Source organism: Heterocephalus glaber, unplaced genomic scaffold, assembly GCF_053883595.1.
Source record: "Heterocephalus glaber isolate CG9 unplaced genomic scaffold, H.glaber_assembly_v1.0 deba00000281, whole genome shotgun sequence".
Lineage (NCBI taxonomy): Eukaryota > Metazoa > Chordata > Mammalia > Rodentia > Bathyergidae > Heterocephalus > Heterocephalus glaber.
Genome location: NW_028258139.1, coordinates 12,889,720 through 12,906,229, shown reverse-complemented (window position 1 = coordinate 12,906,229; position 16,510 = coordinate 12,889,720). Strand labels below are relative to the sequence as shown.

The 16,510-nt window shown below is 44.6% G+C and overlaps 1 protein-coding gene, 1 long non-coding RNA gene and 1 pseudogene across 2 annotated transcripts in view; 1 reads left to right on the top strand and 2 right to left on the bottom strand.

The window, feature by feature from the left end:
• Window positions 1-3,640, bottom strand: part of Zc3h3 (zinc finger CCCH-type containing 3) — an 89,360-nt gene extending 85,720 nt beyond the window's left edge. Inside the window, exons 1-2 of the mRNA XM_004837840.4 lie at window positions 3,509-3,640; window positions 937-2,224 (exon numbers count right to left, since the gene is read on the bottom strand). Coding sequence (XP_004837897.4) covers window positions 937-2,224; window positions 3,509-3,596 — 1,376 coding nt within the window. The 5' untranslated portion in view covers window positions 3,597-3,640. The remainder of the gene's footprint in view (window positions 1-936; window positions 2,225-3,508) is intronic.
• A 55-nt stretch (window positions 3,641-3,695) lies between these two features.
• LOC110347288 (uncharacterized) lies at window positions 3,696-15,350 on the top strand. The gene is made up of 3 exons (XR_002391807.2): window positions 3,696-4,567; window positions 14,477-14,615; window positions 15,174-15,350. It is a non-coding gene; the product is annotated as an uncharacterized LOC110347288 (long non-coding RNA).
• On the bottom strand, window positions 12,163-15,865 carry LOC101724597 (oxysterol-binding protein-related protein 9-like; annotated as a pseudogene).
• Between the last annotated feature and the right edge of the window lie 645 nt (window positions 15,866-16,510).

Here is a 16,510-nt window from a genome sequence, read left to right as displayed (position 1 = left end):
AGTCTCCAAACTGTGCTAGAGTTGGAGCTCAAAGAGTAACATCCAATTGCAAGGCAGTGGCTGGGCCTGGTCACCTGGCCACAGCCACAAGGGTGGCTGAGATATAATACCAATCTGTTTCCTCTCCCAGTCTGTTCCACCAGCACCTCCCAGCACTCTTCAAGGGGGGCCTCAGAGATCAAAGAAACCACCACACATGAGTCCCACCTAGCTGCAGCCCATATGGGCACAAATGAAGCAAGCCTCTGGCTGGGCCTGGGCAAGGTGCCTGACTATGCACAGCAGAAAGGCCTCAGTACCTCAGAGCAGTTCCCAGAGCCCCTAGCCACCACCCGGCTCAGATGTGTGGTCTGAAGCTCTAGACCAGGGGACAGCCACACATTCTTCACACGGCCTTGCCCTCTGTCGCACTCTGGGCAGACCCGTCCGTGAAGGTTGCTCCCCCAGTGCCTGGCCTGGCATAACGCCATCCATCCTTGAACCTTGCAGACCCAAAAGAGAAGCTGCCCAACAACCTCCTGGTCTCCCACCAACAAGAGAAAGGGTGGAGCTTCCAACACCACAAGAGCCAGATTCCCACCCTTACCTAGCTAGGGCCCTGAGCTTCTGAGCCACTAAGCCTCACCTTACACAGTTTTAACAACACAGCTCTCACAACAGTACACCCCGTTTCACTCCTACTAGAAACATGAACCATGACACTGCTGGCCTTCCACCTCCTCCAACCATTCCTCAGGAGAGGGGCACTGAATACATCCACCATGAGCCTTCATTTCCTCCTCACTCCTTCCTAGGGGAGGACCCTCCCACCTGCTGTGCAGACCAAGGAGAGAGCACAGGCTAATGAGATGACACAACTGCCCACAACTCTATGGCCAGCCCCAGTCTCACTCCTGCCCACCCAGAGAGCATGCTTTGGGCAGCAGACATACATACCTGCTATTAGCCCGCCTCCGTATGATCTTGGTGCGGCTCTTCACTTTGTAAGCCGAGAGTGGGGTCTCTCCAAAGAGGGGCTTCAAGCTGCTAGGTCCCACTGCTGGTCTGTCCCGTGGGGGGGACCTAGATGGGACTAGGGAGAGTTGAGAGGCATGTTCCCTGCTGCCAGCCTCTGAATGCCAATGGAAGCAGGAAGAGGAGGAAGCAGAAGGGCTGGAGGCTTTCCATTTGTACTTGCTGGGGCAGGGCCCAGGCTTGGAGGACACAGCTGGCTTCCTGGGCTTGGACTCTGGGCTGGCTCTGGCCTGTGACTTCTCTGTCTTTCCACCTAAGCCAAAAGCACCCCTGCTCACACTTTCCAAAGCTGCTCTGGGACTGAGAGCCCTCCGAGTAACCCGGGAGCTCTTTGCTGAGGTGGCCACCCATTTGTAATTGTTTTTCCGGAACTTGTTGGTTCGACAAGACAATAGCAGCTCAGGCTCCCGGGCCTGTCTGGGTCCTAAGGCTGGTCTGGCTGGGGCCACCACTGAGTCTGAGGGAGCTGGCTGATCTGGGATCTTCCCAAAACAACTGGTTGCAGAATGAGGGCCTACCTTCTGGCCAAGGGCCACACCAGTTCGAGGAGGCAAGGTAGAAGATGGGAAGTGTGCCCTGACAGCAATTGCACTCTCACTGACTGTCCTCCGGGGCTCTGGGGGACTGTCACTCACACTGCTCACAGACTGCACCACCCGGGGCTTGCCAGGCTCCTTTTTGCAGACCAGAAGTGGATCTTCCCCACTGCAGCTCACCCTGGCTCTTCCTGGCCTTGAAGGCTGCAGATGCCCACCAGCGGGCTCACCCTCAGCTTCCTGAGGTCCTTGGTCACTCCAGGGGGTATCCTCATATTCTTCCAAAGAGCTTGGTTGGGCCTGTGAAGTGCTAGTAGAACCAGTCTTTGATGGGGATTTGATTTTGATAACCATGTTCTGATCGGCACTTAGCTGGACTTGTCTCTCAGAAACACACTGCTGGAGGTCAGGGGCCTGGCTACCCCTGGCCCCAAGGGCTGCCTGCACAGCAGGGTTGCCAGCTGGGTCCGAGGATCCTGAGGGCCGGTTCACAAGGGAATATTTCTTACGCCACTCAGGCCCATGGTGTGAGGAGAACCCCCTCCGGCTTGGGCGAGGGAAGCAGGCACCAAAGGCCCTGCCACTGTGGTAAGCTGGTGGCTGCCATCCGGAAGCAGCTGAGGGGCCTGGTGCAGAGGCACTGCCATGGAGATTTTTATAGTCATCAATCAAACCTGAGAAGACAGAATCACAGCTCAGTTAACCAGGGATGTGAATAAAAGCAACAACCTTAACTACCCTGGAAGGACATCAACTGGCAAAATATCCCCAGACTCCATGTATCCAGACTCCTGCATGGGAACCACAGACCATTCAGCCCAAACCCCATAGGCCTGTCTTTTCTTGAACCTTTTGCCTGTCAGTTCTACTTCAATCTTTTTTTCCCCTGCTTATCCTGAAAACACAGACGTCAGGTGTAATGATTTCTATTTGCTGGCCTACTGGGTCCACCATTCTTTGAGGGAAAGTGTCATTCCATATGCAGAGGCAAGCCAGTCCCCAAGCTGTGATCCCTGGACAAAAGATACAAGTCACCACAGAGCGAGTCACCCTCTGGCTTGCCCACAGGTGGGAAGAATGCAGGGTTACACCTTAATCATCTGGACTGAGTGTAAGACAAGTAGCACCTATGGCACTTTCACTGGGCAGCAGAGAAAAGAACACTCGGCACACAGGCTAGTGACCTGCCAGCCATGACACTATCTTCTACAGAAGACAGACCTGACACCGCCACCACCATCCTTTTCAGAGAAGCCCCCACTGGTTGTCCTGGGGCACAAAGCACACAAACCAGTAGGCAACCCCCCTCCCCTGTTCAACACCGCCACCATAGTCCACTCGCACAAAGAGCCAGGTCCAGACCAGCCACACCTCAGACCCAGCATGAGGTAAGTCCAAGAAGGGTCCCAAAGTGGGGAGCAGCCCACCTGGACTCTCCTCCATGTGTTCCTAACTTCTCTTTGTGGGAATAACTTTGAAAGATTTTGTTTTGTTTTCTTAATGCTTACAAAGGGAAAGGCCACCTTAGGTCTAAAATTTTTAAGGGGGACGCTGGGGCTTGGGGAGTCAGTTTGGAATCAGAGGGGGGTGTGCATGAACTGAGAAAGGGCATCCAACCCGACCCAACTGAACTGCACCAGCCGGGGGACTGGAGCCCCGCTGTCGGGCGCGGGGCGAAGGCAGGGGCGGGCGGACGCAACCTCCCGGGGGAAGGCAAACGGCCCGCCCCGCCCCGCCGCCGCCCAGAAGGCCGCTGCTGGCCGCCGCCGAAGCCCCGCCGAGGACCGACCCTGACCCACCGGAAGCTCAGTGGCCCCACCCCGCCGGGCCCTACCGACGCCACAGCCAGCCGACCGTCGAGACGTCGGGCCAGGGCCACGGCTTCGCGGAGAGCCCTCCAGCAAGGTGAGGGGCAAAGAAGGGGACGCGCGCTCCAGGCCCAGCCGCGGCCAACCCACCCTGCAGTAGGCGGATCTGTCGCCGCAGTTGCTCCTTCTCCTCCATCTCGGGAGTCCGCGACGCCCGGCCAGGCCCCCACGACGTCATCACTGCGCGACTGCTTCCTGCGGGCGGGGCTGGGACGGCGAAGCTCAGAAAGCGCCGAGGTTACCTCCCACCGGTGGCCAGCTGGCTGCAGAGCTGCGCCCTCGCCCCGGCTACCCCGGCGAGGGCCAGGCCGCGCAGAGCGAGCGGGGGTGACGTCACGAGGGAGCCCCAGGAAGTGGTGGCTCCTAGAGCCGAGCGCCGGGTCCTTCCCGCTCTGCACCTCCTGAGCTCCAGTCTGGTTTGGAACCGAGCGCTGGTTTCTCTCTGGTGGGAGATGGTCTTGGTAGATGTTGCCCTGGACCCAGGAGGTTCTGTTGACGCTCATGCTGCTGCCAGAAAGGAAGAGAACAGCCGGGGATATGTTCAAGCCTCCGAAGACATGACTTTGGTTTGTGGAGAGAAACAGGTGTTAAAACGTGTAAACCCGGGCTAGGAATGTAGCTCAGCGGCACAGCGCCTGCCTGGCAAGAGAGAGGCCCTGAGTTCAATTCCCAGTAGCAAAAAAAAAAGAGGAAAGAGAAGAGGGCCGGGGATTTACCTCAGTGGTGCCTCCGCCGCCTGCCTCCCAAGCACAGGTTCGTGAGTTCGATCCCCGGTATAAAAACAAACAAAAAACCCGTGTAAACCCTGTGCGCCCTTGGGAATTTAAAAAGTGGTGCTGAGGGAAACAGTATGGAGGCTCCTCAAAAAAGTAAATGTAAACCGGGCGTGGTGGCTTACTAGAGGCCAAAGCAAGAGAAGCTCAGCTTCGACCCCAACCTGGGCAATTTAGTGAGACTTTATCTTAAAATAAAAAGGGAAGCCAGCTTTCGTGGCGCATACCCTGTAATCCAAGCACTCTTGAGAAGCTGAGGCAGGAGGATCGCAAGTTCTTGCACAGCCTCAGCGAATTATTGGGACCCTGTCTCAAAATAGGGCTGAGGATATGGCTCAGTGCGAGAAGACACATCTGAGTATACACCCAAAAGAAGGTAAAGTACCCACTCAAACATGTTTGTATACTTGATGGCAGCATTTTTGGTAATAACTAAGTGGATGCAAACAGCCATACAGAGACGAATGGTATGCAAAATGTGCTATATACCAATAATGCAATATTCAGATTTTAAAAGGATGAAATTCTGATACAGCTATAATGTGGATAAACGTTGAAAACTTTATGCTAAATAAAATGAGCCACTCATAAAAGGACGAATATTGAGTGATTCCACATATATGAGTAGTCAAAATCTAGAGTAGTCAAAATCTTAGAGACAAAGTAGACGAGATTTATCAGGCGCTCCAGGGAGGAAGAGTGGGAAACTTGCTTGAAAACAACAAAGTTTCTGTTTAGATTATAATGAAAATGTTTCAGAATGTGATTCTTGCACAACATTGTGATTGCAATTAATGCCATTGAATTGTACACTTTAAAATGACAATTTTTTTTTTTGGTACCGGGGATCAAACTCGGGACCTTGTGCTTGTGAGGCAGGCGGCAGAACCACTGAACTAAATCCCCAGGTCCCTAAAAATGCAAATTTTATGTTATATATATTTTACTATTTTAATATTGAGCAAAATGTGTTCAAATATCTGCACCATAACGAATGTTATAGGAAATTTCTTTAGGCTGATAGTGATGCAATATGGAAATGCAATTCTACAAGATGAAAGGGTGCAGGAAGTGGAAAATATGTTAGTAAATATAAGAAATAGAAACTTAAAATGGTCTTTTTTTTTCCCCTGGTACTGGAGATCGAACTCAGGACCTTGCACTGGCGAGTCAGGTGCAGTGCCACTGAGCTAAATCCCTGGCCCCTTTTTTTTAGTTTTTTGAGACAGGGACTCACCATGTAGTTAAGGCTGGCCTTGAACTCGTGGCAGTCCTCCTGCCTCAGCCTCCCAAGTGCTAGGATTGCAGGCATGCACCACCAAAAATGGTCCATTTTTGAGACAAAGTAGTTAACTTTGAGTGGAAAATTAGTAGCAGCAGTGGCCTATAGAAGTGACCCCGCTTATATATCCAAAAGGTCTCTAAGTAAATAGGACCTTGGGAAGAAATAATCTGAAAGCCTTTGTTGAGAAATGTAGGTATGAGTGGGGAAGGGAGAAAAGAGGCATAAAATGGTCCATTTTCATGATAAGATAGCTAAAGCTAAGTAAAAGCATAGTAACTGCAAGGTCACATAAAATCAGGAACATCTGCTTCTCAGAAAATCCCAAAGTAAAGAACAGATGATATGAGAAAATCCAAACAGATTGGAAGGGGGACAGGGAACTGCCTTATAAAGAGATAATAAAACTTAGGTGACACTCAGGAAAGCCTGTTCTTTCCCTAGTAATTAGCCAGTGAGGATCTGGGAGAAGGGACATGCATGCTAGAGATAAATTGTTATCTAAATTGTAACCACCCGGGGTATGCCTGCTTGCATAGTGGACACTCAGCCTTGAGAGACTAAAAATAAAGCCTTGCTTTCACTGTTCTTCATGCCAATGAGTCCATTCCTTGGATCTGGGCAAGTGAATGCATTTCTCGCAATTGGAGGCTCACTCAGGGTTTCTGTGCCTGCATGGACTGGGTCCCAGGGGCAAAGGAGACTCATCACACCCCATGGCCCAATCTTCCTGGGTTTTCTGTCTCCTTGTGGAAGTTGTAGAAAACCCAAGACTGTTCTGAAGGCAGTGAAACCAACACAGGGAAAATAAAGCAGGCACCACAGCAACCAGGCCACCTCATGCATGAGCCAAGGCAGAAAAACTGGACTGTATTCTGTGTTGGTGGTTGGGGCATTTTTGGAGGTTGAGTGTATGTGACTAAGATCTGTCCTACACATGAAGTGAGTGTAGAGTCCTGATCTGCAATTTCGTTCTCCTGTGAGGGAAATGGCCAGAGACAGACAAAGCGGTTCTCGGGGTATACGAGAAACCTCTAGCAGAAGTGAGTACACAGGGAAGTGGTTCTTGGGGTACACAAGAAACCTCCATTGTGGGTGGGGAGTACACAGAGAAATGTATTCACAAAGACCAACTGAGAATGTGAAATAAGAATTCTAGGCCTAGGTCCTAGGAAAATAAAAGGAGAAAAGGTTGTCCCAGTGACATTACCCCCAGATAGTCCACTGGAACAAATGTTAGCCCTCATACCAAGGATAAAGAAAAGCAGGGTCAGGAATTTAGCTCAGTGGTGACATGCCTGCCTCATAAGCATAAGGTCCTGAGTTCCATCCCTGGTACCAAAAAAAAAAAGAAAAAAAAGAAAAGAAAAAGCAGAGGATGATTAAATTGTTGCTGTTTTTCTTGGCCAAAAGGCCCAATTCACAAACCTTCAGTCTTTTGACCCAAATTTGGATCTGATGAGGATTGGATGTGCCAAGCCCTAATTATGCATGTTAGTGAGAGACCCCATCCTCATGAGAAGAAATAAATTATGCTCTCTGTTGGTTACCAGTATTGAAACCTATGTTCCTTCTTTAAAAAAAAAAAAAAAGTTTTGAAAACTGGGACCAAGCTGGTGTGTGGTGGCACACACCTATAATCCCAGCACTTGGGAGGCTGAGGCAGGAGGATTACCATGAATTCAAAACTGGTCTGGGCTACTTAGTGAGTTCAAGGCCAGCCTGAACTATGTACAAGACCCTATCTCAAAAAACAAATAAAACCTGACCTTTTACGGTGGTCCTCAAAATAAGATTCAAGGTGTAAATAAACTAAAACAGGCCTTCATCACAACCTCTTTTCTAGTCCTCCCATCCTGAAAAAAACTGCTCCACTTGTTTGTTACCATAGACAAGGATGTGACACTCTCCTACTCCTGACTCAAACTTGGGAAGGAAAAAGGCACCCTGTTGCCTTCATCTCTAGACCCAGTGTCTGCAGGCCTCAATGTGCTCAAGCAGAGGCTACCTTACTGGTTGAGGAAAACAAAAAAACTGACTTTTAGCGAGCCCTTAATAGTAAACTCTCAGATCAGGACTATATTAAATCAAAAAGCTAAAAACTGGGGCCGGGGATTTAGCTCAGTGGTTTCGCTGCCTGCTGCGCAAGCGCAAGGACCCGAGTTTGATCTCCGGTACCAAAAAAAAAAAAAGCTAAAGACTGGTTAACAGATTCTCAGATACTAAAGCGTAAAGCTGTTCTGTTCAAAAAATAAATTTTTAAAAAACATGACTTGGATCACACAACAGATAGCTGTCTGAACCCAGCCAGCTTTATACGAAAGGGAAAGGGGAACCTTGAAACCCCAAAAAACAATTGCTTAGACATCATAAAACACCAAGCCAAGATCAGACCAGACCTAAGAGAAACTCCATTCCATGATGAGATCAGATTATTCATAGATGGGTATTCCCAAATAATTCTTAAAAAGCATAATAGTAAAAAAAAAAAAAAAAGCATAATAGTTATGCTATAATTAATTTTTAAAAGAAACATTATGTAGGGGAAGTAGATTGTGCAATGGCTGGTCAACTCAAATTATAAATTGTGCTCTCTCAATCAGGCCTTAAAGTTTTTTAAAGGTCAAAAAGACACTATTTATACTGATTCTAAATATGCTTAGGAGTGGTACACACTCAAACAAAATCTAAACAGCGAGGCCTTACAAATAATAAAGGGAACCAACACATGAAAAGTTAATTAGACAAGTACTAACCAATCTCCTACTTCCAGAGAAGGTGTCTATAGTTCATTTAAGTTACCATCAGAAAGGGAAGTCAGTAGGGCCGGGGATTTAGCTTAGTGGTTCTGGCGCCTGCCTCGAAAGCACAAGGTCCCGAGTTCGATCTGGTACCAAAAAAAAAACAAAGAAAGGGAAGTCCATAAAGCCATAAAAAACAGGCTCACAGATGAGGCCACTAAGCAAGCCTCCCTAAAAAAATAGTAAAGTATTAACATTAAGGCTCCAGTTCACTAAAAATATTAAATAAACAATATGGGGGCCGGGGATTTAGCTTAGTGGTTTCGACACCTGCTGCGCAAGCGCAAAGACCGGAGTTCGATCCCCCATACCAAAAAAAAAAAGCGCTTAGCCAGGAAACAACTGATTTTAAGAGAACAATATGGGGCCACTCAAACTAAAATCCAAAAATAAACATTACCTAATGAGAGGAAAATGATAAATAAGCCTGTTGTGTCCAGTGGAAGGGGTCCCCATAATGATCCTTCACCTCTCTTTGGGTCCTTGCCCTCACTCCAGCGAAGAATGAAGAAGTGGGGCTCTCATCAGGGAAAATGAGGGAATAAAGACTAATACGGTACAAAGCAAAGTTTATGTAAAGTATGACAAATACAGATAAAGCAAAAAAGCTATCTTAGCAACAGAGTAGTGCTATAAGATAGGGGCATCCCGCTGTGGATGCCCAGTGAGTTTGAGGTGTACTTCATATTTATAGGGGTAAACAGGTTTCTAAAAATAACTGTTTCACTGATTGGTGTGGTCTAGGCTGATCAGGATCTTACCCTTGGTTTCTGGGAAGGGGCAAGGTCAGCATACAGTAAATGTGAGTAACACTCTCCTAAGGATACAGTAGGGTACATTTTCTCAAGCACATGGTACAGGATAAGCATGTGATGATTTTACAGTCATCATCCACAGATAAGCATGTGATGATTTTACAATGTTAGTCATCCAGGTTTTGCCCTGAGTTTTTGTTTATGTTCCTCTAATCTAATCCCTACAAACCCATAATAAAAAAAAAATTAATGTCTGCTGAGTGTGGTGGCACACACCTATAATCCTGGCACTCTGGAGGCTGAGACAGGAGGATGGATGCAAGTTCAGGGCCAACCAGGGCAACATAGTTCAAGTCCAGCCTGAACTACATAGTGAGATCCTGTCTCAATAACTAAATAAATAAATAAATACACACTATTAAAAAAAGACCTCCTGGACCGAGGCCATTACAGAGTATTCAAGTAGACTTTATAAAGATTACCCAAGATAAAAAGTATTTACTCCTATCCATTGATCATCACTCTGGCTGCGTGGAGGCCTTCCCTCTCTTGACTCGCACTGCAAGTAATGTGGCCAAAATAATTCTAAAACAAATTATACCTAGATTTGGCCTAATAAAAAATATTAATTCGGGCTGGGGATTTAGCTCAGTGTTTCAATGCCTGCTGCGCAAGCACAGGGACCCAAGTTCGATCCCCGGTACCCCGCCGCAAAAAATTAATTCAAACAATGACAGTCACTTCACCTCAAAGGTGCTACAAGAAATTTTAAAAAGTTTAAACATTAGTTGGTACTATCATACTCCATGAGACACCCCCCCCTTTCTAGAAAGATAAAAAAGATAAACCAAACTCTAAAATAACATATCACTGCTGGGCGTGGTGGCGCATGTCTGTAATCCCAGCACTCAGGAGGCTGAGGCAGGAGGATCACTGCAAGTTCGAGGCCAGCCTGGGCTACATAGTGAATTCAAGGCCAGTCTGAACTACATAGTGAGATCATGTCTCAAAAAAACCAAAAGAAAAAAGCAAGCAAGCAAGCAAACAAACCCAAGGTGATATCCCAAGTGTATAGATTAGGAACAGACCTCACACACACACAAAAAGACCCTTTAGAGCAACTGGCTCTTAATCCCTATTTCAGCCGTAAGCCCAGTCGGGGCTACCCCAAATCCTAAAAAGCATTTGGGGCCATCCAATAATGACCCTAAAAAAATAAAAACAATAAAAGTTTAAAATTTAAAACAGGGGCCTGGGATGTAGCTCAGTGGCACCTCGCCCACCTGGCAAGCACAAGGTCCTGAGTTTGATCCCTGTTACCCTGTTACCAAAAAAATAAATAAATAAACTCTAAAACTAAAAACTAAATATAAAGATACAAAAGCCTGGGTTAAATCGGTAATTTACAATACAAGCCCTTAATGAAAACAGCTGCTATACACAGGTGGCTAGATGCCCATGGGGACAGCTGGTTCCTTTTCCCCTCAGCTGGGACACTGACCTTCAAAGGATGCATTCCATGTTGGCTTCTACCAAAACCAAACTATGGGGAAAAAAAAGAGACATATGACAGATTGTCACCACTCTTCCCCTATTACAAAGGTCAGATGCAAAAACGGTCTCTTCCTCCTCAGTAAAAATTATACGTTACTGCTCTTGCCTCTCTAGACAGGAAACAAGGCTCAACATACCTGTGGGAGAACTGATGACCTATGTCAACATCTTAATGTTACCGGTGAGCCAAACAGTAAAAACTACTCAGCCTTCCATGTACCTCCTGCCTGTGAAAAAAAAAAAAAAAAAAGAGCCTGTTTGATAGATTACAGTTTAATTGGACAGGGACTTGTGTCTCAGTTCAATTGCCTAGCCTCTTCATCCTGACATTTCATAAGAGCTCCAATGTAGGACAGCCATAAAAATAAAGTGTTGGTAATGAGGTCCTTTAATTCAAATATATATTGATCCACTAAAAGTCCCCTAATAAGTTCTAGCCTAAAAATCAAGGCCCAGGGATTTAGTTCAGTGTTGCCACACCTGCCTTGCAAGCACAAGGTCCTGAGTTTGATTCCCAGTAGCAGAGAAAAAAAGAAAAAGAAAACTAAAAATCAAATAGCAGCAGAGTTTAGAGCCAGGCATTGTGGTGCACACCTGTAATCTCAGCACTCAGGAGGCTGAGGCAGGAGGATCACTGTGAGTTCGAGGCCAGCCTGGGCTATATAGTGAGTTCAGGGCCAGCTTGAACTACAAAGGGAGACCCTGCCTCAAAAAACAAAAAACAAAAACAAACAAAAAAACCAACAGTTTAAATCAACACTCTCTTGATGGTCCACAATTAATAAAATATAAATTAAATTAATATATTATAATCAACAGAGATTCATCAACTATACCAAAAATGCCCTACAAAAAAATAACCAACTAGCCAGGGATTTAACTCAGTGGCACCGTGTCTGCCTCACAAGCACAAAGTCCTGAGTTTGATCCCTGATACCAAAATAAATAAATAAATAAAGTAACCAACTAGATACCATCAGTCAGATGGCATAAAAAAGTAAAATTACACTAGATATTAAAAAAAAGTCTATGTCCTGCTGGGTAAAAAATGTACCTTTATTCCCAATAATACAACTCCTGATAAAACTGTTTGTTACAAAGGCCTTACAAAAATTAATGACCTTGGCCAATAAACTAACCAAAAAAATGCTAAAATTGATGTACTGTTTACCAGACAAATACAGGAGTGGTTTAAATTTTTTTGTTTCATTTTTTCCAGTTTTAGATAAATTTAATAGTTCAATTGTAAAATAAAAGTTATTATAGATGAAATAACTAAATTCTCTAACACTTGATTTTTCTTTCTTTCTTTTTTTTTGGTACCAGAGATCAAACTCAGGACCTTGCACTTTTGAGGCAGGTGGCAGAACCACTGAGCTAAATCCCCAGCCCCTAACACTTGATTTTTGATAATTGCACTAATTTTCTAAAACAACTCCGAGGAGCTAGTATTTACAGATGAGTATTTATGAAAAACCTGCCATCAAGGTGTATCTGTTTATGTGTGTGTGTGTGTGTACCTTTGTGTGTGTGTGATACATAAAGTAGGAAAGACTTTGTCATATCTTAAAAGCAGAACTAGAGTGCAGAGTATGAGATTTGGGTTTATAAATGCTTTTCAAAGCACAGGATTTGGAAAAGAGAAGACATCTTGTTTCAAAACCCGAAGGTTTTTCTCAGGGCTTTAGTCAAAATTATAACTGCCAGAGGAAAAAAGCAGCTTTTCCTACTTTAATTGTTCATCTGAAAGTCCAGTATCCCTGAGAAGGAACCACTGCAGTAAGAAGGGAGCAATAAGTTCTCCCAAGGGAAGATTGTTTGTTACTTCATTAGGCATAGCTACCACCTGGGTCATCAGGTATAAACTTGGCATTTCCCAACCTAATGCTTCACAGCACCAAGATGTTTCAGTAATGGTTCATCTTAAACCGAGCATTCTCCATCTTCCTGGCACAACCTTGTCTCCCACTGAATTTTTTTCCTTCCTTTCTGCTCTTTGCCTTTCTTCAAGTCTATGCTTTGCTTCAGTTGCTGCATCAGTGTCTCTGATTTTTAAATTGAAAGTGACATCCTTCCAAAAGCAGCAAGACTCATACTCATTCTGATCTTCCAACTTCCTCACTTTCTTCTTGATTATAGGCAACTTCTCAGTATCTACAAAGACTGTATTATCCCCTGTTGCATACTTTGCATACATTCTACCATTCCATTCTCCTTCAATTGAACAAAAAGACTTCTTATCATTTGGAGAAAAAAATCTCAGCAGTAATTCTGTGTTTCTTGCTCCCATAGAAAGGTTTAGTGTGGAAGACGATGTTTGCACTATAGCCTGTCTTGGAACAATTAATACTGCATTCTCCTCCTAATTCCACCAGGGCACTGTGAGGATAGACCTTGCATAACCATTAGGGAATGTGAGATGTAATGTTCATCATAGTCTAGACATGAGACACAACCCTGCCTTATGTTGTGCACCCCAGTTGACATCCCAAGGAACTTTGATTTGGTCCAGATATGAGCATTGAATTGTATCTTCTTCTTAAAACACTCAGCATAAAAGGCTGAAATTGGTGGATGATGGGAGACCTGCTCAGCCATGAATGTTACACTGTTTTTAGAAACCCAAGGAACAGGTCCTTCTGAAACTAGCTCTGTGTTCTCTTCAGTGTCATTTGGTAACGTCCAGTGACACTGAAAGATCTCACCCAAAATGCGGTTGCATGGCTTTTTGGCAACTGATCCTTTTCTTCCTGCATGAAAGGCTGAGAGGTACCATTTCATGACCTGAACCATTGAATCCCTGAGATCCTTCTGGTCACTAATGCTCACAAACAGGTCCGGATATGCAAAAAAGTCTGCATACATTCTAAAAGAGATCTTTCAAGAATAAATGTTCCACCTGAAAAAAGCAACTTGTAAGATCACCAAAATAATTGTGTGCTTTGTTTTATACATAGTGATTGTTAGTGTTAATCTCCCACTTAAAAAAAAATACATACTGGGCTGAGGATTTAGCTCAGTGGTTCCGAAGTCTGCCTTGAAAGCACAAGGTCCTGAGTTTGATCCCTGGTACCAAAACAAACAAACAAACAAAATATCTTAAGGTAAAAGTACTTGTGAAGTAAAATCTTTCTTGTACATTTTCAATACTTAACAACTGGTAATCACAAAATATTTACTATGCAAAAGGAAAATCCAACTTTTATAGCCCTTTTGCTGGGGGGGGGGGGGTACCAGGGATCAAACTCAGGACCTTGTGCTTGTGAGGCAGGCGGTGGAACCACTGAGCTAAATCTCCAGCCCCATAATGATTCTTATTGGGGACTTGTCATAAGTTTGATATGCACAGAATCTTAGAAATATCCTGCACAACCTTTTAAAAGACAATGCCTGGGCCAGGGATTTAGTTCAGTGGTTCCATTGCCTGTCTCGCAAGCGCAAGGTCCCAAGTTCAATCCCTGGTACCAAAAATTAATTAATTAATTAATAAAAATAAAAGACAATGCCTACTTGATTTATATCTATAAAATGATGTCAGGTAATTATATTTGGAAAACTAATGCACTAACTCTAAAGAAAGTGAAAATTCAGGTGGATAGTCTTACAAAAGACTGCTTTATGTTATAACTATAGGTTTGGTCCCATCTTTAATTGAGAAACATTTATCTGTATAAAACATATTTTTGGATAAATATGTATATATGTATCTCTACAGAAAGGCTGTAAAAAAACATTTGAGTAAAATGCTTGGTTTCCTTTTCTGTAATTATCTTTTAAAACCCTTATAGATGTATTTGGTTTGTCTGTCTTTATAGCATACATAGTGCACCTTTTGGTGTTTGTTAGACCTAGCGAGAGAGAACCAACCAGAGACCGATATTAAATCCACACAGGAGTTTATTACCGGCCAGGACCTGAGCTGAGCATCTGACTCGAGCCCCGACAGGGGGGAGACAAACATGTTTTATACACCTTTGAGGCCAACAGTTTCTACGCCTCCCTATGGGATAGAACTACCAAAGCAAGCAAAAGGTACAGTGGAACATCCTGCTGTTAGAACATTTGTAAAACAATAGTTGATTAATTGTTATTTCTAAAGGGACCCTTTAAGGGGAGGAGGTTTCTAAGCTTCCTCTTTCTGAGTTCATCTAAAGGACAGGCAGGTGGGTCAAGCAGCAATATGGTGTTTGTCTTGCTAACTAGGGTCCTTCAGTGTTCATGTCTTGTTCCCCTTTTCTCACTTCTGTCACCAGCTAATACATGTTCGTTTTAGTGTAAAAGTTACAGATCTATCGGGTCTGTGGTTTAAGTTGCCATGCTGCTAGAAAGTGTGCTTTCTCTTTCCAGGAGTTTACCTACTTCCTGGAAAACGTAGTAGCTCTCTGTAGCATTATGGAGGTTCAGTGGAACCAAATTTTTGTCATTAAAAACTGCCATTATATTGACCTATACATTGAGAAATCAGAATAAAAAGTTTTACTTTCACACACACACAAAGAATAAATGTTGGAAGAACTACCCTAGTAAAATCCATTCAGAGCCTAACCTTCGACAAGAGGTGCATGATGACATTCTTGTGCTCCTCCACAGACCCTGCCTCCCCATTGATCTCTATCATCATGTGAATCAAAAAGGTCAGCATCACTTGTTCCACTGGACATGGAAGAATTCAGTGATTCTGTGATGTCTGGGCACTTTAGGCTATTTTCTGAGCTGCTGTGGGTCAAGACTGAGGCAGATCCAGAAGAATCTATAAAGCGCTTTGTGGATGAGCTGCTTTGATGGAATCCATCCGCATCATGGAACTCATATTCACTGCTAGAGTACAAGAACTCTGGGACTGTACTATTTAGCTAACACAGCCCCAACGGGTGGGGAAGATGGACACGGCTCTGATTTACACAACTGAGCAGGTTCTGGAGGTAAGAACAAGTCTGGGAAGGCATTGTGCTGATCACAGGCTCCAAGGAACTATGTTGATATATTGCATCTACAGGGTTAATAGTACTTTTAAGTCCGTCTGTGTGCTCCTCCACATTACTCTGGTCTTTAGCAATCTGCAGCAACACAATGCAGTGTTTAATTGATTCTACCATGCTATTTTTTGTCTCCTTGAGAGTTTCAATTTTCTTTAGTTGTTCTGTCAAGATCTGTAGGTAAGCATCAGCCTCTGTCAGTATCTTGTCAAGGTCTTGGACACTAAGAACAAATCCTGAATCTAAACCAGTTTGTAGAGGTTTCAGTCCATAATCAGCTGGCTCCAAGGCAGGGTGGGTTAGCATAGGGGCTTCACAGAGGAGAACTGTTCCTGGCAGCCACAAGGTAGCAAAAGCCTAAAACAATTTTTTTAAATAGCCTCAATCCTCACCTCTCTTATAATCATAACAAAAGTCTTAACTTCAGTGTAGTACTACCTTATTCTCTAGGTGAGAGTATTAACCCAAAAACTAATTTTAAAACAATAGAGCTGGGGATTTAGCTCAGTGCTTCCGCCGCCTGCCTCGCAAGTGCAAGGTCCTGAGTTTGATCTCCGGTACCAAAAAAAAAAAAGAAGATTAAAAACAATAAATAGCCTGGTGTGTGAGTTCAAGGCCAGCCTGAACTACATAGTGAAGCCCTGCCTCAAAAAACAAAAAACTGAGGGCTGGGGATTTAGCTCAGTAGTTCTGACACCTGCTTCACAAGCACAAGGTCCCGAGTTCAAACCCTAGTACCAAAAAACAAAAACTGAAAAAAAATAAATAAATAAATAAATAAATGAACAAATGTCTGTAACATACCAACAGAATAATTTACTACTGTTAGAGGTCAGATTAAACTCAACCTCTTTTTTTTTGGTACCGGGGATCGAGTTCGGGACCTTGTGCTTGCGAGGCAGGCGCCGGAACCACTGAGCTAAATCCCTGGCTCCAAACTCGACCTCTTAC